At 41.7% G+C, this 23764-nt stretch overlaps 1 protein-coding gene across 6 annotated transcripts in view; it reads right to left on the bottom strand.

Annotated features, from left to right (window-relative positions):
- Positions 1–23764, bottom strand: part of agap1 (ArfGAP with GTPase domain, ankyrin repeat and PH domain 1) — a 189880-nt gene that overhangs the window by 39382 nt on the left and 126734 nt on the right. For 5 of the 6 annotated variants that reach the window (XM_080878086.1, XM_080878085.1, XM_080878084.1 and 2 more), the window contains 4 exons: positions 14591–14695; positions 8627–8795; positions 6527–6691; positions 3438–3599 (listed from right to left, as the gene is read on the bottom strand). In XM_080878086.1, coding sequence (XP_080734212.1) covers positions 3438–3599; positions 6527–6691; positions 8627–8795; positions 14591–14695 — 601 coding nt within the window. The remainder of the gene's footprint in view (positions 1–3437; positions 3600–6526; positions 6692–8626; positions 8796–14590; positions 14696–23764) is intronic. The other variant, XM_080878082.1, reaches the window with a different exon arrangement.

The following is a 23764-nucleotide window of genomic DNA, read 5'->3' as shown; positions in this document are numbered from 1 at the left end:
AAAAAAGGAGGAGGAGGAGTAAAGCATAAGGAAAACAGAGTGAAGGAGGAATGAAACAGATGAGACAAAACAACGAGGAACAAGATTAGAGGAGAAGATGGAAATGAGGACAAGAACCAGGAGGGGAGACTGAAAACGAAAAAGGAAGTATTGAGGGTGGATGTGAGGAAATAAAGGAAAATAAAGGGATGGAAATGAGCAGAGATGAAGGCAGATGCAGCGTCAATCTGTCACTCAGACAGCCACTTGTCCTGTCAGCTGCTTGATACCTCACTGATGGAGGGACGAACATTACACATCTGCTGCTGCGCCACATCTGTTCAACGAGCTACTGTGTGTGTGTGTGTGTGTGTGTGATAAAAGATCTCGATAATTATCACAAAAACATCAATAATGGTGATAAACTGAGGAGGAATTTAGGATGGAATCAGCCAATCAGGATACAGCAGCGGGCGGAGGTCATGGATGTGTGGTGCAGAAACAGAACAGAAAGAAACACACAGGTTGATGTTTAGCAGATCTTTCTAATGTATATATTTAAGTTTAATTTGTGGTTTTTATTCATGAATGAATCCATATTTTATTCTTTTTTTTCCCTTTACGCCAGCCACTTTATTAATACTAAGAATTTTCTTCTGCTGTGTTTAGTGTGAAACACTTGATATGACGCTGCTAAACAAATTAATATTGGATCCAGTCTCTCAGCAGAAACGATCAGCAACAACCCATTAAACCACAATGTAAAAGGCTTACTTTAGAGTTTTCTTGCATTCAGTTTCCTTGATCAATAAAGAAGACGTATTATTGTTCTTCTTGTCATGAACATAATACTACAGTATATAATATATATATTAAGCATGGCCCAAGTTTCAGATACTGACGTATACAAAGAAAGTCTGTGAGAAAAAGAAAGTGGGCTCGTTTCAGAGTAGAATCAAACTCCAAGGCTTAAAAGTAAAGTACAAAAACCTGCAGTTCCTCTAATGTCCACTTGAGGCCGCCTCCAAAAGTGAATCAGTCTCACATTATAAGATGTCCACATGTTCACAGCAGAATTAAGCATGTTTACAGCCTGCTACAAAAATTGTTTGGGGTTCTATGGCTACATTCCTCCTTCACAATAACTGGATGGTGAATTTTTAAAATAATTTACCGGTTTTAATTGTATTAAGGCTTAAAGTTTGAAAGGTGCAATGCCACTTTGACTGACAGGTGTATAGCAACACATGTGGCTACAACTGCTGAACGGTCCCTGAATGGGACTCAAGCTAATTCAGTTGTTCTACAGACTATTATAAACAAAAGAAAAAACACCCCCCCCCCCTACAATAAATCAAAAATCTTTAAACATAATAACAAATTTCAACATCGAATCTAACCCAAGTCCAAACATTCATAAGGAATTGCTCCTCTAACTGTCCAACAATGATCGCCAAATGGCGGATGTCTCCATGCACTTAAATGATGCCAACCTGTCATATAAGCATATATAGAAGCATATACAAAATTAGCCATTAGTTAGTAACCAGGTCTCTAATTGGCTTTTTGTAACTGTCTTTAAGATTTGTTCTGATCAACTTTAGCTTCATCAGGTTATCTGCAGCTGAATTATTACCAAAGACAATGCTTTTCATGTTTAATGTCTGCAGTATTAATATGAAAGCAGGTTTTTCAGCTGTTGTTGGATTCACTAATATGGAGTTACTGCTGTGCATGTACACACTCATTGATCCACAGACTTTACAGAGAAGAGGAAGACCAAACAGGGTGAAGAGATGAAGGGCTGAGAGAATGACAGGATGGAGAGATCCTTTCCTCATTGAGGAGGTCGAAAATCTCAGACAATCACATGACTGCGTTTCCCAGCCTAGGTCCCAAATAATCTACTAATGTCACTATGAACAAAGGTTCAGGGTTTTCTTATACACTCAACAAAAATATAAACGCAACACCTTTGTTACTGCTCCCATTCCCCATGGGATGGACGTAGAGACCTAAAATTCATTCCAGATACACAATATAACCATCCCTCCCAAACAGTGGTCACAAATCAGTCCAAATGTGTGGTAGTGGGCACATCTGCTATATTGAGATAATCCATCCCACCTCACAGGTGTGCCACATCAGGATGCTGATCTGACATCATGAGTAGTGCACAGGTGTACCTCAGACTGCCCACAACAAAAGGCCACCCTGGAATGTGCAGTTTTTTGCACTATTGGGGGTCTGGGGACCCAGAACCGGTCAGTATCTGGTGTGACCACCATTTGCCTCATGCAGTGCAACACATCGTCGCATGGAGTCTATCAGATTGTCAATTGTGGCCTGTGGAATGTTGGTCCACTCCACTTCAATGGCTGTGCGAGGTTGTTGGATATTCGTGGGAACTGGTACACGCTGTCGTATACGCCGGTCAAGCACATCCCGAACATGCTCAATGGGTGACATGTCCGGTGAGTATGCTGGCCATGCAAGAACTGGGACATTCTCAGCTGCCATCTGCCCTGAACAATGTGAACCATGATTCATCTGTGAAGCGCACACCTCTCCAACGTGCCAGACGCCATCGAATGTGAGCATTTGCCCACACAAGTCTGTTACGGCGACGAGCTGGAGTCAGGTCAAGACCCCGATGAGGACGACGGGCATGCAGTTGAGCATCCCTGAGACGGTTTCTGACAGTTTGTGCAGAAATTGTTTGGTTGTGCAAACCAATTGTTCCAGCAGCTGTCTGGGTGGCTGGTCTCAGACGATCTTGGAGGTGAACCTGCTGGATGTGGAGGTCCTGGGCTGGTGTGGTTACACGAGGTCTGCGGTTGTGAGGCCGGTTGGATGTGCTGCCATATTCTCTGAAACGCCTGTGGAGACGGCTTATGGTTGAGAAATGAACATTCAATGCACGGGCGACAGATCTGGTTGACATTCCTGCTGTCAGCATGCCAATTGCACGCTCCCTCATTGCTTGTGGCATCTGTGGCATTTTGCTGTGAGACAAAACTGCACATTCCAGGGTGGCCTTTTGTTGTGGGCAGTCTGAGGTACACCTGTGCACTACTCATGATGTCAGATCAGCATCCTGATGTGGCACACCTGTGAGGTGGGATGGATTATCTCAATATGGCAGATGTGCCCACTACCACACATTTGGACTGATTTGTGACCACTGTTTGGGAGGGATGGTTATATTGTGTATCTGGAATGAATTTTAGGTCTCTACGTCCATCCCATGGGGAATGGGAGCAGTAACAAAGCTGTTGCGTTTATATTTTTGTTGAGTGTAGCATCAATACACAAACTTTACAAAGATAGTGGGATTTAAGATTTGAAAACTAGAAAATAAAGGTCGGGTCAGTTTTAAAGATGATGTTTTCATTTGTATTTTTTTAAAGAACTAGGCGGGGAAAGTGCGAGGCGAGGGGGAGGGGAGATGGCGTTACCTTCCGCAGTACCAGAGAGGCCGTCGGCTTTGAAGTTACTGGTGCTCTTCTTCCGCCGGTGCTTCTTGCGGTTGGCGTGCGGCGATGGCGGCGGCTCCATCTTTGGACTGGTGGTGCTGGAGATGCTGGGACTGGAGCAGACGGAGTCTCCCAGGCCTGTGTCTGCAAATTTAACCAAATAAAATCACAAATAGAACTCTACACTGTTGCCATACTGCTCACAAGTGATCAATGGGCTTCTCTCACTATAATACTGCAGGATCTTTACCCATCAGTAAAATAACTGTTGCTGTAGACTGATGCCAAATATAACTAAACAGAACTACTTGGGGGGTTTTGCTTTCTAAAGACCAAAGAGCTTTTTGGTGGGTGGAGGATAGGTCGAGGCACCCATCTTTTTCTGCAGTGTCTTAAAAGGGGAAGTTTATGGTTGTGGAGAAAAACATTCAGAGATAATTTGAGATAGTTGTAAGTTTAATACACAAGTGGCCTTTCTTGTTTTATCTGCTGAGAACTTTGGACAGGTTTTAAGCTGGTTCTGGATTAAGTTTTTGACTAGTTTCATTTTGGTTTGACCTCAGCGTTTTTTGGTTTTTTTTAAACCTTTAACATCTTCGAGGGCTTGTCACAGTTCTCTAAATTAGTCTCAGGGTCTTGGTTCCTTCATGTTACACCAGACTTATTTCTTACACTTCATAATGGGATTATTGGGACTTTCTTTTAAACTGGTTTAAAACTGCTTTCAAAATAAATTTTCCATTGGGTTAACTTAGGTTTGGGTATGATTTTAAATTTGGTTTGGTACTGGTTTGGAAGAACTTACAAGTTTTCTGATTTCGTTTTTGAGTACCCTAAAAAAGCTTTTGCGGTTGCTATTTTTAATAACTTCTGGGTTAGTTGTGAGCCTAATTTTGGACTCTGGACCTGGCTTTGTAGTTGACTTACAGGTTATGGAGGAATTGCTTCATCAGTGGGATTAAACTGGAGTCTTTTGTCTCTTCCTGTAATTTCACACTGCTGATATTGCGATCAGGATTGTGTGAAGTCCAGGCCATCAGATACAGGACTCCCTGCTCTTCATTCTGACTCTGGCTTCAGCTCTTGATCCTGCTGCACAGTTACCTTTGATACTTCACTAATGACCTTAATATGCATGGTGGCAAAACTCTTTGGCACAGAACAGAAGCTGAGTAAATCTGAGCGCAAAACCTCACACCTCGACTGCTCTATTTTATAAGCAGAACAGTAAATGTATAAATATGTATATATAATATCCGGAATCACCACTGACGGGGTCCAAATGGATTAAAGTAAACTATACTGAATCCCGTTCCGGTCGACATGCAGGCTCAGACCTGTGGGCGAGCGAGGCTATCAGCACAGTGAGTGGAGTCTCTCTCTCTCTGCCCTCCACTCTTCACGCCGGCTGCTGACAGCTGTGACTAGCGGCGGAATAAAATAACATTCAGCTTCCATCAATATCACGGCGCGGCGGCCACACTGACACGGGCGCGGTGTGTATCTGTGTGTGCAGATGGAAACACGTGTGCACACCACACACACACACACACAAACGTATCTTGTCGAGCGCTTGCTGGCCGGCGCATCCCCGAACGGCAGACAGCCCCAAGGACGGCCATAACTTATTTTACAATCGTTTAGTCTCAGCTCAAGTGGAAAATGTGACAACTTATCTCTGCTGACAAGATGCCATCCCCGAGCGCGCAATTAACCGCCGTGGATTAACGGCCCTCCCATCTGCAAGCCGCGCTCCATCCACGTCAAACCCCACCACCGCTGCCCCCACCCCCACAACCACCTCATCCTGCTGCACTCTCTCTCAGTCCAAACTCTGATTGTTTTTCTGTGGTGTATTTTCTCTCATCAACAGTTTAAACACCAGCTGCTCAGACCACACAAACCACCACAGAAGAAGAAGCAGCTGGTCCAAAGACTACAAACTTTTCTTTGTTTTATGCTCCAGAAGGTGGCGGCAAAGCACCTGTGAGCCTAATAAACCTCAAAGAAGAAGCAGAAACTGAATTTTTTTCATGAGTTTAATCTTAATTTTAGTATTTATTTATTGCAGAATTTTATTTATTTTTGCATCTTTGCACTGTTTAATACAAATGTTTTAAGCAGTTTTGTAGTTATTATTAACTCTGACAGTTGATCTATGGAGGGCAGACCCCACCTAATAAAATATAAACAGGAGTATTTCGGAAATGATTGAATCTGCAGTATTTCCTCCTATTTATTTAACATGCTCAGTTTATTTATTTCTGTTTTTAATTTCCTTTCTGTATTTTTAAGATGTTATATTACTACTTATCTTTTCATTAGCTTATTTAATATGTAATATCTTTGTTTTTCTCATTTTTTTCTTCTCTATAATTATTTCCTATCATTTTGGCCTCGACACTGCTTGAGAACTGAGTGATGAGTTAACACATGTAAGTCTTGACTACTCGTTTGTCCCAATTATTTTTTTAGATTTCAGATATTGCTGTAAGATCTGTAACATTTCTCAGATCTCTGACAAAAGAATTCATGACTTCATCACCATTTTTAAGGTTAATTAATATCTTACTCTTGCATAAAGTACCTTTTAAGGATCCACAGGGACCTTAAAGGAGTGCCCTTACACCTATAGAAACTGTGTGTTTGTGTTGCCCCTGGGAGCCCATTGAGAGCGTTTCACAGCTTTAAACGTTATTTGAGGAAGGCTGGAGGCCCCAAAGAAGGAGCTGCCACTCAAGCTTAACATCAGGCTCATACACAGCCTGACAGCTGTCAGTCTCAGCTTCCTGCTCTGTGTGTGTGTTTGGTTAATACTGGCGCTTTAAGTCCTACACACCTATACACACACACAGACACACACACCAACATACACACACAGACAGTCCATTAGCTTGACAAACAGTTAAGGCAGTATTAGAGGTCTGGCAGCTGGATCAATGGGAGACAAATGATAGTCCCCCTCGCGTAGCTCCACGCTGGGGCCTTCAGTCCCATCTGTGTAGCTTCTCGTGTGACCTGCGGTTTAACTCAGGATCACATGACTCTGCGTGAGCGTGCCGGTCACTGACCTGTGCTGACTCCAGAGTTGGCGATGACGGTGGCCTCGGTCCACTGATCGGCGCTGGAGACGGAGTACGAGCGCTGGTGCATCCCCTCCGTGCCGCGGCTGTTGAAGGACACCAAGCTGACGCCGCTCGCCATCTGCGACACCGACGAGCTGCTAGTCACCGAGCCTGAAACACAAAGTGGAGACGTCAATGCGGCATATAAGGAAGATTCAGATACCTGCAGTGTTCACTTATCACTCATAACTTCTGTGAGAAAAGCTGCGTTAGCTTCTCTTTAAGAAACCTCCTTCCTAACAGCTCTCTTTCCTCTGATTGGACAATGACAGGAAGCCTGACGATAGCACCATACACTGAATATACAAAGATGGACATAGCTGTCCTTTGGTTTGTGGACTCCATCACTGGAGGAAGGTGAGTTTTTGGATTGAATTTGTCACGCTCCCCTCTACAGGCTGGGAGCAGTAACTACGGGCTCCATGTACAGTTAGCTCGGCATTCTGATCATTTTAACCAGCTGACTGAAGAAAACTGACACTTGAGCATGTTTCTTATGACCAGAGAATCACATTTAAAGCCCGTGCTGCTATTTAAGCTTCAAACGTCCCGAGCGTGGCACAGATCATCTGCAGACCTGCTCTTCCTTCCTTGGCGTGCACGCACACTCTCATTTACTTCACACAGAAACACGAGGGAGCCATAAAAGGCAGCATCTCACGAGCCGGCTGCTTAAATCAAACCCTCGAGTCGGTGAGAGGCTGTGTGGTCCAGCAGCAGGGTGAGTCACCCCCACCCTCCTCCTCCTCATTCTCTCATTACAGCTCATTTCTTGGTGCTGGCTGAATGGAGCCAGGACTCTGATGGCATTAATATTCATGACAATAATTAGTACATGGAGTACAGCTCACTGAATATTCATGCTATTAGCTCGGGCCTCCTGCACGCGCGCATGTGTGTGTGTGTGTTTGTGTGTGAGAGAGAGATTTAAGCCTCATAAGCGCTGCTTTTATGTGTGTGTGTGTGTGTGTGACACGCAGGATTACGCTCTACCTTTTGTTTTACGACGTCTTCCTTCAGGTGATAAGACACGTTTGCTTCGAGGCTGAACTGCAGATTTTTCCCCTCCTCCTTTCAATCAATCTTTATTGACTCAGAACGAACAAAACAACGCTCGTGTTTATGATGTCAGAGCGAGAGTGGCGATTAGAAGCACAATTAGGAAACAAGTGTGTTGATGACGGGCTAATCGCTGCTGAGTGGAGGCGAGACTTCATGTTCACTCCTTTATGTTTTCATATTTCAGCTCATTTTTATTACATCATTTCAATAACGCTGATTCAGTTTTTCCGTTATTTAACACAACGCTTTTACCTCCAAACACGTTGTTGGTTTCTACGTGTGAATGCTGACAGTTACATTTAAGCCTTTCAAAGACACTTTTAGAAAATAAATGCAAATTTCTTTTTCTTTATGTTAGTTTGTCTCAATAGAAATCTCAGTTTTAATCATTCTCCCAATAACAGTAGGAGAAATGTGAAAACCTATTGTTGTTATGGTATCATTTTACAAGAAATAGAAGATTTGGATGTTTAAAATAAAATGAGACATCTAAAAGCATGAACATGGAGTTTAAACAGGTATCTTACTTAATTACAGTGATTAATAATAATTTCACAAATTAACCATTAAACCTGGATATCCACATGAAAATTGACGTAAAGACTCGTTACTTTAAACTATAACAAATGGACTTCCTGATTGGATGTTTGATAGCAGGAGTGAATATTTTTGAAAACGTAAGTTGCAATAAACTAAATAGAAAACTTTTATTTAGATTTAAATGCATCCTGGTAAATTCCTTATAAGTAATTATGGCTTTTGTTTTGAAAAATTAGATACGTTAGAGCATGCACTTCTAGATGATGAATTCTGATTATTGTAAACGGGTGTTCAGCAGTAAAAAAAAAAAGTTGAATTTCAGGTAAATCATTGCCGTCCAATCACAGAGGAGGAGGGGTGTGACAAAGATCTCCCTTATACCTATGGCTGAAAGGTTTGAAGGACTGATACAGACGCTCTCAGGTGTCAGTTTACAGGCCTCACCTGAAGTCTGTCCGAGCTGCAGGCTGCTCATGTCCTTCGTCAGGCCGTTGGTTTTGGGGCTCGGCATGGCGGCGCAGGTGGATACGGCGCGCGGTGGCCTCTTCCCCGGGACCTTCACCGTGGTCCTGAGCAGGTCGATTTCCTTCCCGTGGACGTTCTGCATGTAGTCCTGACAAACAGAAGGCAGCATTCAAACTTTATTGTGTTGAAGTCCCGTAATCTTTAAACCTACATGAATCTCAAACCCATTTTTATTCGTACGAGTATTCAGACATTTTACAACCGTTTAAACCAGAGAAAGCATTTTAAAAATGTAATTACATGCAATCATTGACCAAGCAGGCCCACTGACAGCAAACAAACACATGGGACAACACTTAGAGCACAAAACACAAAGCAAGTAAAATGAAGTGTGCGTGTAAGCGATCTCATCAACACGAGTGGGATTATTTGGGATAATAAACCTCCCAAATCCGTCAAACATACAATGAAAACAAAGCAACACTAATCCCTTAAAGCGGCACTGAAGTGGCCCAACACTCGGACTCTGATTGGCTCTGCCCGTTCGCCAATGTGCCTGAAACAAGAGCGACCACTGTCAGGGGCCTCGGCAGCCCCCCTAGCGAGGAGCCCCCCTCCGGTCCAGACCGGATGGATCAGACAAGAAGTGGTGTTTAATGACGAACGAGAGGCGCTTGTTAAATCCACCCCCACCTCTCTGACGGTGGCAGAGAATCAGTGGTGACCCAAGAGAAGCACGGCACCTTGGGAGGTCGGCCTCCTCTTCAGGATCAAGGTGGTGATGAGAAACAAAGCTTGTGGATTAAAAAGAGAGTCTGATATATATATTTTTAAGACATAGAGAAGGGAAATAAGTGTTGGTTTGGAGAAGAAGGCTATTACAAGTATATATTTTTTTCTATCTGAAGAAAAAATAATTATTTCACATTCTTAACCATTACAAAGAACTATCTAATGGATCCAGATGTTCCATAGCAGGACAATGAGTCGAGAACATCCAGCCAGTGAACCTCTACAAATTTAAAAATGTGTATAAAACCAAGCCCCAACTATAAAACAGGACAAAACAAGTCTAGATCAACCCAAAGCGATTCCCAATCCAAGCTAATAAATGAGTCTAAATGTAGGTCAAAACAGCCACAAAAATGGTTCAAAGCAAACTTTATAAAACCAGTTTAAAATATGTCCAAACCAATCAAGGTCAAAACCAGACAAAAGCAAAGCAATAAAAGCCAAAACAAACTATTTAAAACTAAGATAAAACCAAAGGGAAACACCGAACCTAAAAACACTCCAAAGACGTACCCAAAGCCAAGTACAAAACCAAGTGGGAGTTTGTCTAAATAGTGTCCAAAAACATAACCCAAAATCAGTCCAACGTAACGACTGAAATCCAACCTCAGAGCAGATACCTGATCTAAGCAACATGAAGTTATTTTGATTTACCTGAAAAAAAGAAAAACTGAGCCACAACTTCCTGCATCGCCTCCTTTTCACTATTTATGAATGTCGAAAAATTGTAATAAGCCATAAGACGATAACCTGTTCCAGTGTATTCTGGAAAATACCAAACCCTCTTTCACTTTCCACTTGGATTCCTCACCTAAACTCAACCAAAGCTTGACACCAACTAATAAAGTTTCTTTTTTTCCCCATTTTTGTCAATGTTGTGTTCATCTCTGACACACTACAGCTTTCATTAGAGCTGCGCTGCTCTATACAGTTGAAGTAATTACTGTTAAATGCAAACTGTTCGTGGCATTATTTCAGAAAGCATCCTCGGTTTGCTGTTATTGCACAGACTTGGATAATAATGCACACATTTATAACACACGCACACTCTTTCAGTGTTTCCCGCCTCCCTCTGGCAGCTCGGCTGACAAAAGGCCAATTCAAAGCCAAGTGCTCTCGACGGTGTCTTAACAAGCCACTGGAGAGCCCTCGAGCCAGGGGCCCGCTGGGTAAACCCTCCACACCCACACAAATGCGCACACACTCACATACACACCCCTCCGACAGATTGACCGAGGTAATTGAGTCTCCATTTGCATCTGAGAGCTTTCATCATCGGCCCGATCGTCCACACCACGCAGCGGCGTCCAGGACGGATGTGTGTATCGACCAAACAAACCGACAGCAGGTGGTGACGAGTGTGTGTGTGTGTGAGAGAGGACGAGAACATGTTGTCAGCTTATGAACGCGGAAGAAAGAAAGTGTATTTAAGAGTGTGTGTGTGTTTGCGTGCAGTCAGTATAAATGGACGCATTAACGGCAGCATCAGTGTGAAAAATGCAACATGAACTGAGAGCTGGATACTGCTGACGCCAAAGGAAACATGAATCCATAAAGAGCGAACTACTTCACAACACGATCGATGGGTAAACAGACGACAGCAGATAAATGAGAAGAAGAAGAAGCTCTGCGATCAGACTGAAAATGTGGAGAAAGTGATGAAGGTGCAGAGATGACAGGTACAAAACCTAATTTAATAACAGTTACAAAGACAAGTACAAAGTTGCTCCATAACTAGCCCGAACAGGTCCAAAACCAGGTCAGAACCAAATGCACAACCCAGACTAAACATGTCCAAAACAAAGTCACAAACCAAGCCCAAAACCCAGACTAAACATGTCCAAAATCAGGTCACAAACCAAGTCTAAAAAGTAGGCTGAACAGGTCTAAAACTAGGTCCCAAACAAAATCTAAACATGTCCAAAACCAGGTCAGAAAGAAGTGCAAAGGCTAGCCTAAACATGTCCACGTTGAAACCCATGTATAAAAATCGGTGCAATACCAAGTACAAAGTCAAAAACAAAACCACCTTAAATAAGTTTAAAACTAAGCCTAGGACCTACCTGAACAAGCCCAAAACCAGGTCAGAAACCAGTGTCAAAAAACCTGAAGAGATCTATAATCCATGTTCAAACCTAAAGCCTAAACGAACTTAAACACATTACATAACAGGTTTTTATGGTTTGTGTTATAAATTACATCTGTTGATATGCAAACTGTAAATGTACATTGCTTTTAATGCAAAATTATCTCAATGGACAGAAAACTGTAGTGTCTTCAAGTTATTATCTAAAGACTAAAAACTGAACTTGCATTTAAGATTCACTGAAGTTAGAACTTTCTATTCTAATTCTAATCAATTATTACTTTTACTGCTGGATTTCGTTTTGAACATTTGGATTTGGGATGTTTAAAAATGAATGTTTTAAGACCATCTTGGTTTCTATCTTGTGTTCACTCAGCGTTGGTTAGCTCTTTGCCTTAGTTTCAGGCTTATGAACACAAAAAAAGAAAAGAAAAACTGACTTCTAATCATTCTTTCTTGCACAAGAGTTTCTAAAAAATCTCTGCTCTTAAGTGCTCTTAACAACTCTCACTGCTCAGAGTCACATCGTGACAAGAGGCGATTAATTACTCTCGCCTTTTGTTGGCCTGATCTTCTCCTCTTTAGACTTTTCTTGGCAATTAGGTGGCATCTATTGCCATCCACTTAATTAGCGGCATTAATGTGATTTCTTTGCACATAGTCGGGCAATTAGTGGTGCTGATTGAGTTTCATTCGATTAGCCTCCGCAAACACGTTAATTGACGCCGGAGCTGCAGATGCAAAGCATTCAGGAAAACCTGGCTTTTGGTGCTGGAGGGGGTTTGTGTGTGTTGATGTGTTAAGTGATGAGTTTTAACACTAATTTACTGCATCAGCTGCTCTAATGGCTGATGGACGTGTGCAGTTTGGTGAAGTGTGGATATGTCTGAGCAAATCATTTGTGATTTAATGTTTCTGCAGATAAAACCAATAGTCAATTAGTCAAGAACAGCATAACAATAATCTGCAACTTCTAAAATGCGCTAATCATTGTTCATTTAGGTCATTTTTCAACCTAAAACAAATATTTTCAGGTTCTAAGATACTTTTTTGTCTGTCGGTGGGTTAAAACAAGAAAATCCAGGCAACATGGAGGGGACCTTTCATGCTTTTCTGATCAGCTTTGCACAAAACAAGCCATCCGTTGTCAAACAAAACAATCTGAATCCTGAAGAGATCAAACATGATGTCCAAGCAACCCTGAATCAGTGAAATGAAGGCTAAAACCAGTTCAAATAAGTCCAAAAAACCATCCAAAACACATAATTACTGAGCAGAGACCAACAAGAATGAAAAGAAAGCGAGCATACTCCTAAATTACAATGTTTCTAAATCAGATGTCTATAGAGTCCTTTACTCATTTTTTCCACAGTATTTTTCACTCCCATCTCTTGTAGTGACCCCAGCACTATCAAGTGGTCAATCAACTGTTTTCCAACCGCTCCATCCACCCCAACCTTATCCTGTCACCTCCAGTGCAGTTCATACATGTATTCCTTTATTGATTCAAAGCAAAAATATCGCCGCTTCATAAGAGATACAGTGGTCCCTCGCTATAACGCGGTTCACCTTTCGCAGCATCGCTGTTTCGTGGATTTTTTTTGTGCAATTTTGCATTTTTTTCCTTTTCTTTTTCTTTTTTTTTTTTACAGCACATTGTGTCCTGATTGGCTGTAGACCATTGTCAATCAATCTCATGCCGTGTCTCCTGTACAGTACAGAATGCGTCCAGCTGGTCAAATTTCTTCGATCACTAGTAGTGTGACTCTGAAGTGCTGTACTGTATGTTTGTAAGTTTTCCCCCAACAAACACAATCATGTTGACAAAACGTTTTGCACCATCAAAAGCAACCGTGGGTGGTTTCATTCTATAATACTGAACTTATTATTCTACGAAGGTTTGAACTTTGAGTGTTTAAATAAGAGAGAAAAGTGTGAAAATATTCGTGCCTGACTGAGAAAAGTGTATAAAGTGTGTAGTGAGGAGTTTTGTAGCCTTAACACATGTATAATAATTGTAAAATAAACTTGGCTACTTCGCGGATTTCACCTTGCGCGGGCTATTTTTAGAACGTAACTCCCGCAATAAACGAGGGACCACTGTAAACAGTATTTTTAAAAAATAATCAATAAATTTCATTTATGTTTAGTTTAGAATTTGCGATTTTTAGCTTCTAAATATGTGAAATTGGCTTCCTTTCTTTGTTATTTAAAACAGTTTCAGAAAATTCTTCCAGTTTTCGACTGATGAACAGATTAATTAAACCACTTTAAAACGCAATCTTGAACTGAAGAATGCCCACATGGAAAATACGATGTAATTAAAGAAAATTATGAATACATTTTCACAACAAGTAAGAAAGAAAACAAAGTAACCGTATTAACACTATTACACACTGAAATGCTTTTTGTGTTCATTTTTATGATCAAATTTGTGATTTTGTAAAGCACCTTTTTGCACAAAACAACTGTATGTCTACATTTTAACATAAAAGAAAAAGAAGTCAAAATAAAACAAATTGATATGCACTCGTGGCCAAAATTCTTTGAAAACAAAAAAAAAGACAAAAAAACGTTAATTACACAACAAAAATGTGGCAAAAACCTATCAGAGGCAATACATCTAATCTGACTTCAGACTGAGCAAGAGGACAGAGAGAAAACGAGCAGCAGACAGAGTGAAAGACACAAAAAAGTGTGTGTGTGTGTGTGTGTGTGTGTGTGTGTGTGTGTGTGTGTGTGTGTGTGTGTGTGTGTGTGTGTGAGAGATAATAAAGCAGCGTCGGGGGCAGGATATTGTGCCAACAGGGCAGAGAGCTGGGGCAATTAGCAGAGACATTACAGATGATATTCACATCATCAGCGCCGACGTGGGCAAACAGATGACGAGTCCTAATTAATACACAAGCCATCAACACACACACACACACACACACACACACACTCGCAGGGGAGAGATGAAGAGCAGCAGATAGATGGAGGTCAGTGCAGGCTGGCAGAGCGCTGCAGTCTAATAAGCATTCACAGTGGCTGTATGTGTTTGTGCAATTGTGTATGTGTCTTACGTGTAGGCTCGGGTGATAGGTGAGCAGACCGTTGTCACACAGCGTCACGTACTTCTTCTTCCACTCCTTGTTGAGGGATTTACCGCTCCTCTTCAGCAGCATGCCCTGCAGAAAACACACAGATAAACACACTGTCAGCACACGCCTTTCAATGCAGCTGTGCACTTTGAACATAAACAGCATCATCATCTGCAAAAGAAATTTCTGAACTCCACTATGATAATCCGCAGCCTCTCCGATAAGTTCCTCGGTATGTAGATGTACTCCATCGTCGCTGTCTTGAACGGCAGCTCTGCAGCGTCGGTGAGCTCGACCAGCTCTGGTTAAAGTGGCCATCAAGCGCCCAAGCACACCGACAGAGCAAAAGTAGAACAGCTGTGGCGCACCATTATGGTCAAGTGGGAGTACATACAGGGCAGATGCCACAATCCAAACAGGCAGTGTATGCTCGCTGTTGTCACCCAAAGTGAGGCCAAAATGGTCATGCAGTGAGCTCTGGTGTCATTTTTGTAACCTGACTAAATCTGTTAATAAAATACTTTGACGACGTCGCTTCTTTTCTTCATTTCTTGACATTAAAAATTTATAATAGCTTTGTAGAGATATTATTGAAGGTAATGAATGTGTTAATGGAAAGGTTGGAACAGCTGAAGGTGAACAGTACAACCATTTTGAGAAATGAACAGATTACCAACTTATTTGATGGTTTCAATGTTAAATTTGGTGATGATACAGAAATTACTGGTTTGATCACAGGAGATTTGACTCTTTACATGGTAGTTTTCTTCAGTTAATGAAAAAAGAATCTTTGATTTCAAAGTGAGCAGGAAGACATCCCAATAGAAAGTTACTGACAGTGAAGTCTTGCTGGAAATGAATGGAAATATTTAGGGACTCATTTAGGAAAACCTAGCTTTTTCGTGCTGGGGGGGATTTGTGTATATGCTTAAGATCCGACTGTGATCCAGTCTTTGGCAATATCAAACAAACAAAACTATAAGCACACTTTAGCCTCAAATGTCTCTGTGATTTCACATACAGAACCAAAAAGAGAGTAAAAAAAACACAACTCCGTTCAAAAGTGGACAAAAAATATATGGAAATTATTGTCCACTTTTGAGTCCTAATTGTGCATTTTAAAGCCTCTCGATTCCTCGATCTTTGTGCGCGCTGGAGCTAAATGACGTCCAGAATCGGCTGAGTGAAGCTAATGAGCGAAACGAGAGAAACAACATTTAAAAGATCAGAGATGAGAGGAGCTGGATGTGAATAGATGGAAGGAAATCAGCGCTCATTTAATTGTCTGACTATCTTTTTGTTCGCTCTCTCTCCTACGCACATCAGCTGCGGCTGACTGACCGTTTAGGCCAAGCGATCGCCCGCTCACCGCCCACACTTCATTAGGAGAGAGAGAGAGCAGGAAGGTCAAAGAGAAGGCGAGAGAGCGGGATCAAAATAGGAGAAAGAAGCAGAAAAAAAAGAGGAGGCAGAGGGAAGAGGGGGAGGAGGGGGGATAAAACTGTCCGCTGATTAGCAATTACAGCCGCGCTGCCACGCGTGTCACTTCACTGGACCTCTACAACATTAACACTCCGACAGAGGGTATTAATAGAGTCCAGCCGTGAAGGGAGGAAGAGGGGGAGTTAGAGGAAGATGAGGAAGTGGGGAGTGAGACGGACAGGCCAGGCTGATGGACAGAAGCCTGCTCGCCGGCGCCCCGGCCGCTCAGCTTTCATTAAGGCGGTCAGTAGTGGTGGGATAGCGCGGTAGGCCCGGGGTGACCCTCGCCGCCAGTGATGGTGCATTCAGTGTAATTGGCGGTGACATAATGCCATGAAGAAACGTCTCAGAGTGACAGAAGCAGGGGAGGAAAGGACAAGATGGCGAGCTATGAAAGAAAGGAGACCAATTTTTACCCTGGAAGGTCTAAAATACATTTTCAAGAGTAATATATGAGACTGAAATTCGTCTTGTAAGGATGACACCAGAGGCAAAGTAGAAAATAAAAGATTGAATAAACTAGAAATACCCCAGAAAGGCCTTTAGTTTTGTATTAATAAAATAATACACCTCTATTACAGACAGTGAAACACAGAGTAAGGTTGGGTAGGACACCGTTTTACATTTAGAGACTGTTTAAAAAAAGGATATAACCCATTGTTTTCAGAAGATCCAATCTAAATTCTCAAGGCTGGTGTTTTGTCCACAGCCTTATTGGATTTTGGGGCCAGAAGTGAACAAGTTGATAAGTGATAAGTTTAATTTGATCGGCCAACTTCAGGAAACCTGCAAAGGGGTAGGTAGATTCTACAGTTTCCTGCACCAAACCTTGAGCTAACCTTCTAACCTTCTGTTAGTGCCATTAACAACACAAGCCTTTTTGTGTGACAACAACACAGCAAGCCAAATTAGCTACAGTTCCTCTAACGTCCATTTGAGTGAGTCAGCTTCAGACTCTAAGATGACCAACTTTACAGCAGAAATAAATATGTTTATGACATCTTGACATTCTACTTTTGCATCTTTTTGGCTACAAGATACCAAAATGACAATGGACATTAAGCTAAGCTATGTCGATGTCTTATTAACAGTCTGTCTTCAGCTCAGACATCAAGTGATACTTCAAAGCTGTTACTGCTAACAATGAGAATTAACCTACATTTGTCAGGATTATGTTTCATTTAAAATCATATTTAGAGCCCAAAAACACATAATAGAGACAGATAGAAGCATGTCTTGAGTGGAACATTCCTTTAAATTGTATAATTATATCACCATAAAACCCCCCAAAAATACAGTGATATATAATTTAGGTCATATCAGAATAGATGTTCAAATGTCCTGCTGGTATTACAGACAGTGAACTCCCCACAGACACTCGACAGCAGTGATTCCACTAATTTCAGCTCATGTCACGAGGAAGTGAAACAGAGCAGTGTGTATGCGTGTGTGTAACAACAGGGCTTCCCCACGGTGCGCTAAACACGACTTGACGAGCTTCCTGCTGCTCTGAAGTGAAAGCTGCCGGCAGCCGTGCAGCTGTCAGGCCAGCTGATCATCCATTACTGCCTGTTAGTGAGCGAGCGCCAACATGTTTCCCGGCAGAGCCAGCCAGCCAGAGAGGACGTGTGTTTACATGACGACCATCATCCAATAAGACTTCAGGTCAGATAACTGTGGTGCGGGCTTTTCAATTATAATCCATCAGACGGATCATTTAACAGATAAATCTACAGTCTCAACACTCAAGAGGGATTTTTATTGTCAAGGGACGGGTGATTGAAATTAGAGTCACTCATGTAAACTCACCTTGACAAGTAAACACTGGCGATAATCATTTGAAGCAAAGAATACTTTAAGATTGTTAAGAAAATATATTAAGATGCTGAAGGAAAGAAAAGAGGAATAAAGAACCTGTGACAGTAACCAACCAAGAAAAAAAGATAGCACTGACTAAACCTCTGAATTATTAGACACTTTAAGCCTTAAGAAGGCAGTTGGTGGAATTTGGAGTTGGTGCATGCAGCTATTTTCATACAGATGTTAGTTTTTATAAGTAGCTGTATGCTCAAAAAGCTCAGCTGTTTAGTTATTGTTTCTTCAGAACATCAAGCTTGTTGCAAAGGTCAGTGTCCTTTCCTTCAGTTCTTTATTAGAGCTCTGATTTAAAAAATAAAGGATACTATGCGCTGGATCTATTTTGTCTACACTTGTTGGAGATTTTCTGAGCGTTTGAGTCCAAAATGTGAATGTCTGGAAGCTTAAATAAGGTTTTCTTTAATGGTCTTTATATTTGATTCAGTTGAATTTTTCACTCTGAAATAAAAAGTTTTCTGTACATTAAATGGAAGGAAAACAATTTATTAAGCACATAAACTGCTCAGCTGTTTCTTATTTCACTGGCTTGAAAAGTCATGCCCTTCACCTGGATCAAGGATTCGACAGAGACCCTTTGGGCCAACGCCTCTTTAACCATCTGAGACCTGATATGTTGTTGCTAAAGATAACATGATAAAGGTGAAAACTCTATCTAGAATCTCTCCAAAAATGCTAGATCCAGATCAACTCCTAAAATTTATCACGCCTGTGGGGCCAAGTAAACCTTTGTTAAAAGTTTTTTTGTCCATAGCTTTATGAGTATCCCTGCTAACAAAAAAGGAAAGCAATAATAACTTCCACAGCGGATATGATCGTTCAAAATACCCCTGAAAAATATGGTTTAATATGGCAATTACATCTGTACAGACTGTGAAAGCAAATGTGATTAAAAAAAAAAAGATACATGATACAAAATACATATATTGCAGAGCAATATTTAATTTTAAAGTGTAAAAGAGTAGGAACAGAAGGATCTAATCCCGCTTTTGAATTTCTGTCCATTTAAACAGACAGAAATTCCCTACAAAGCCCCAGTTTTAGCTTTTAAAGGGTCAAAATTGTTTTCTGCCCTTCAGTCTGTTTTTATCCTTTCTGGCTTAAAGTTAGATCACTACTACCTGAAATAATCCTCTAGCTGTTCTGTATAATTAATTTTACGGATATTTTCCACTAGGGCTGGGTATCGTCACTGATTTCTAGCATCGATTCGATTCCGATTCGATTAGAATTGGGGGAATTTTGCCTCAGACAGTCAGAATATTATAATTCAGATCATGCATCAGTACATTTCCATGTTTTTATATCTACAAAAAGAAAGCTGACACTTGCGAGACTTTATCAAGGGTGTAAGCATCACAGCAGATGCCTTTGTGTCAAAGTAACTGAGGATAAAACACAGAAAAACATGAAGGTGATTTTCCTGGCCTGGGATTTCTAAAAATATTCTGCAGTAGATCAAAAACGAAAGAAAACCATGGATCAACATATGAACATTATGCTGCTGAAGTGAAGCAGAGCAAAGTCACAGAGGTTGGATTAGAGACACGGCCAAGCGTTTTGCAATTTTGCATAATTTAAAGTTTTAATTTGCTCAGTAGCCTTTTGAACAGCAGATATGAGGCTCTCTGTTCGGAAGTAAGTAAAAGGGAAAAAAACAGCAGCCGACATCACTGTAAACAACGGTAGACTTGTGCGTGACAAGCAAGTGAATAATGCAGAAAAAAGATTTTTAGACAGGAAACTGTTCTTGAAGTACACTGAGAGAGAGAGAAATGTGATTTTATTGTGGTGGAAGCAAAACAGCAAAAGTCAGAGGGAGTCCATGACGATGTGTTTGTGAAGCGTAGTTTGGATCTTCTTTTGCTGCTGGTTCGGTCAATATTGTTTGGAGATAGATAAAACCTACAGCTTCAGAATCAGCGCAAAAAGGGCGTAAACACAAAATCAGCGAGCTGTCGGCTTTCAGCCCCGACCGTGTCCGTGCCATCGGGTGAGAAAGGCGACATCTCACTGATTTGTGGGTTTTAATAATCGATTCATCGATTAAAAGTGATTCTGGCTTGGATAACGTGATATCGATTCATAAAAATTCTTTTTTATATAAATGTATTTTTCCTTTTGCTCACTTCCCTGTATCCCCATGTAATGTCTGTGCTATATGTGTAAGGTCGGGGGGGGTGTGTGTGTCCCATTTCACTGCAGGGCAACCTGCATGTGACGAATAAAGCTTTGATTGATTGACTTCCGAAAAGAAAACCTAATTTCTGCCGTTCAATACTGAACAAATGTAAACTTTTTAAAATTATGCAAAATGCAAAACGCTTAGCCGTGTCTCTAATAAAACCGCTGTAGAATAGAATAGAATAGAATAGAATAGCCTTTATTGTCATTGTACAGAGTACAACGAAATTGGAGTGCCACTCCCTTGGTGCAAGTTTCAATAATAAATATAAATGTAAAATATAAAAAGTACAAAAAAAACAATCGTAAGTACTCAAACAATAGTATGTACAATATATACAGGATAGCAGCATTAATATAATGACAGTATGAATAGCAGCATAATATAATGACAGTGACGGTATGGAATAGGTTCAATTGTTTTTGTGCTTATTTACTACGGTGATAGCTCTGGGAAAGAAGCTATCCCTGAATCTGTTTGTCCTGGTTTTATGTGACCTGTACCGTCGGCCTGATGGTAATAGTTCAAACAGTTGGTTGCTGGGGTGAGAGTGGTCCTTGATGATATTGCCAGCTCTGCTGAGGTACCGAGAGTTTGCAGTGACCTCCAGGCTGGGCAGAGAGCAGCCAGTGATCTTCTGGGCTGTGTTGATGACCCTCTGCAGTACTTTCCTGTCTGCAGCTGAGCACCCTGCATACCATGTTGTTATGCCGTACGTTAGGATGCTCTCTATGGTGGCTCTGTAAAATGTCACCAGCAGCCTCTCCTCCAGGTTGTTCCTCCTGAGCACTCTCAGAAAGTGGAGACGCTGCTGGGCCTTTTAACCACCGCTGTAGTATTTGCAGTCCAGGAGAGGTCATCAGATATCTGCACGCCCAGAAACCTCATGGAGTGTACCCTCTCCACACAGCTCCCGTGAATGTAAAGTGGGGCCGGGTCTGCTCTGCCCTTCCTGAAGTCCAAGATAAGCTTCTGTAGCTTCAGAGGTAATGTTCATAAATTGATTAATGGTTTTCTTTCGTTTTTGATGTACTGCAGAATATTTTTATAAAATCCCAGGCCAGGAAAATCACCTTCATGTTTTTCTGTGTTTTATCTTCAGCTACTTTGACACAAAGGCATCTGCTGTGACGTTTACACCTTTGATAAAGTCTTGCGTGCTCAGCTTCCTTTTTATAGATACAAATTATAATTATAATATTTCTGACTGTCTGAGGGAAAATTTCCCAGATTCAAATCGAATTGAATCGAATCGAATTGAATCGAATCGATTCAGGACCTTGTGAATCGGAATAGAATCGATTCTAGAATCAGTGACGATACCCAGCCCTAGTCGGCGGGTCTGCGCTGTGTGTTTACGTCTTTGTGCAGAATACCTGCTCTCATTTACTGTTTTAGCTGTTTGGTGGTTGTTGTAAATTGTTTGAGGTTCAACCTGAAATTCTGGCGTTTCGGGCAAAATAAATTTATATTAAAAGATCGATTCAGGATTTTAAAGAATTGATATCACGTTATCCAAGCTAGAATCAATTTTAATGGATAAATCGATAATCAAAACCCACCCCTAATTTTCACAGCCTGACATCAAAAATGTATTCTGATGTGTTTTGGTTGCATAATAGAAGAAAAGAATTAAAAATCAGTGGGGAAAAAATGTTGCTTTCATCTACATTTTGTGTTAATAGACCTCTCTGCATTGAATCATATCTGTTATTAACCTCTGTCTCTCTTCCACAGCATGTCTTTCATCCTGTCTTCCTTCTCTCACCCCATCCGGTCGCAGCAGATGGCCCCGCCCCTCCCTGAGCCTGGTTCTGCTGGAGGTTTCTTCTTGTTAAAGGGGAGTTTTTCCTTCCCACTGTCGCCAAAGTCCTTGCTCATTGGGGTCATATGATTGTTGGGTTTTTCTCTGTATCTATTATTGTACGATCTACTGTACAATATAAAGCGCCTGGAGGCGACTGCTGTTGTGATTTGGCGCTGTATAAATAAAATTGAATTGAATACATTTTAAGATTTTACCTGAATCCTAAAACAAAAAGTGAAATATTTTTGCACTACAGGATCAAAAGAGAAAGTAAATTGAAACAAGACAATGGAGCATTAAGAGGTGGATGGTTGATCACCACCAAACGAAACTGAGAGATGAACCAACATCTTTCACAGACCTTCACCTAAACCCGGGTTTTGGGGAGGGAGACGTCAGTGGATTAATTTTGTCCATTCATCCTGAGGATGACAAGCGATCAGTTTGTGCGAGAGGAAGGCTAATTGAACGCCACGTTGAAATCCTCATGATGGGTAATATCTTTCATTATTCACCTCCCCGAGCTTAGTGACACACTTATTTTACCTTCAGGAGGAGGAGAGGGGGGAGCAGCTATGACAGCTCACAAGGTCTCCACATTGGAAAATAGATGTGGGGAGATAAATACATCCTCAGATATACTCTCTCCCCTCCGACTGAGGCACTTCTCCGCCCTGGTGAAGTATTGTGGGGTAGTGCTTAGGAAAAGGTCGCTAGCTCCAGGGAGCGGGAAGATGAAGTCATTTGTTAAGCAACAGAAAACGTCCGAGGGCATCAATGAGGATTCTTCTCTGGAGAACAAAACAAAGGGGCATGAAGGGTCTGTGTTGGGTTTCAGTCGGAAAGAAAGCAAACAAGGATGGATAGACAAATAGATGTAGACAGACAACCCCCCAAAAAACAAAACTCCCCGAGACACTCTCTACCTTCACTTCTTTGCCTCGGTTGAAGTATTGTGGGGTAGTGCTTAAGAAAAGGTCGCTAGCTCGGGGGAAGCCAAGAGATGAAGTCATTCGTTAGACGACGCATCGGAAAGGCTCGTACCTGAGGGTCTCTGATTAAAGACCACAGCTGTCACATGTCCAGCATGTTCGAGGACGAACATATTGCACAGAAAATGATTTCTGAGGCGTAAAGGTGTGCTCACAAGACACAACTTTTACCTCTTTGTCTGAAGCTAAAACTGAGGAACATGAACAGTAACATGAACCATAATTCCTTCTTCCATTGTGTGAGTCAAATTAGAAGGAAAACTTTTCTCCTCTTGGAGGCTGCCTGCCTATTGATACAGACTAATCTACTCTCTAATCACTCAATCACCCCCCTATTTTGCTCAGACAATGGACTCTACCGGGGCCTCCTGAAGAGTGTGACAGCGGATCTTGGAGGAGATACGGGGCAGGCAATATCACTGGACAAACCCTCCACAGAACAGGATGATCTCAAAGGAGCTAAGGCCCTTTTGTTCTTCAACGTCCCTCGAGAGCAGGAGGCTAAATTAGAGGTGTCACCCCCCGCCGACAGAGGAGTGCGAGGGGGGTGACGAGAAAGGGATCCCTTCTGTATCGTGGTGGCCATCTGATCCAGCCTGAGCAGCGTCTGCAGGTCATCTATCATCCTCTCAGACAAGAGGACAGAGTGTGAAATGTTCACTCCTCTAATCTCCAAGAAGACAAAAAGAGAAAATAAAGGAAAGGGGCCGATGCTGTCTGACTTACTCCAGGTAAATATCCTCTTTGTGGGAAGCAACTGAAAGCTCTTTGACCCCCTGCTGCAGGTCATAGTAGGTAGATCTTCTTCACAGTGG

Source organism: Rhamphochromis sp. 'chilingali', assembly GCF_963969265.1.
Source record: "Rhamphochromis sp. 'chilingali' genome assembly, chromosome: 3".
NCBI classification, from domain to species: domain Eukaryota; kingdom Metazoa; phylum Chordata; class Actinopteri; order Cichliformes; family Cichlidae; genus Rhamphochromis; species Rhamphochromis sp. 'chilingali'.
Note: the sequence above shows the minus strand (reverse complement) of the source record. Positions and strands in the feature narration are given on the sequence as shown.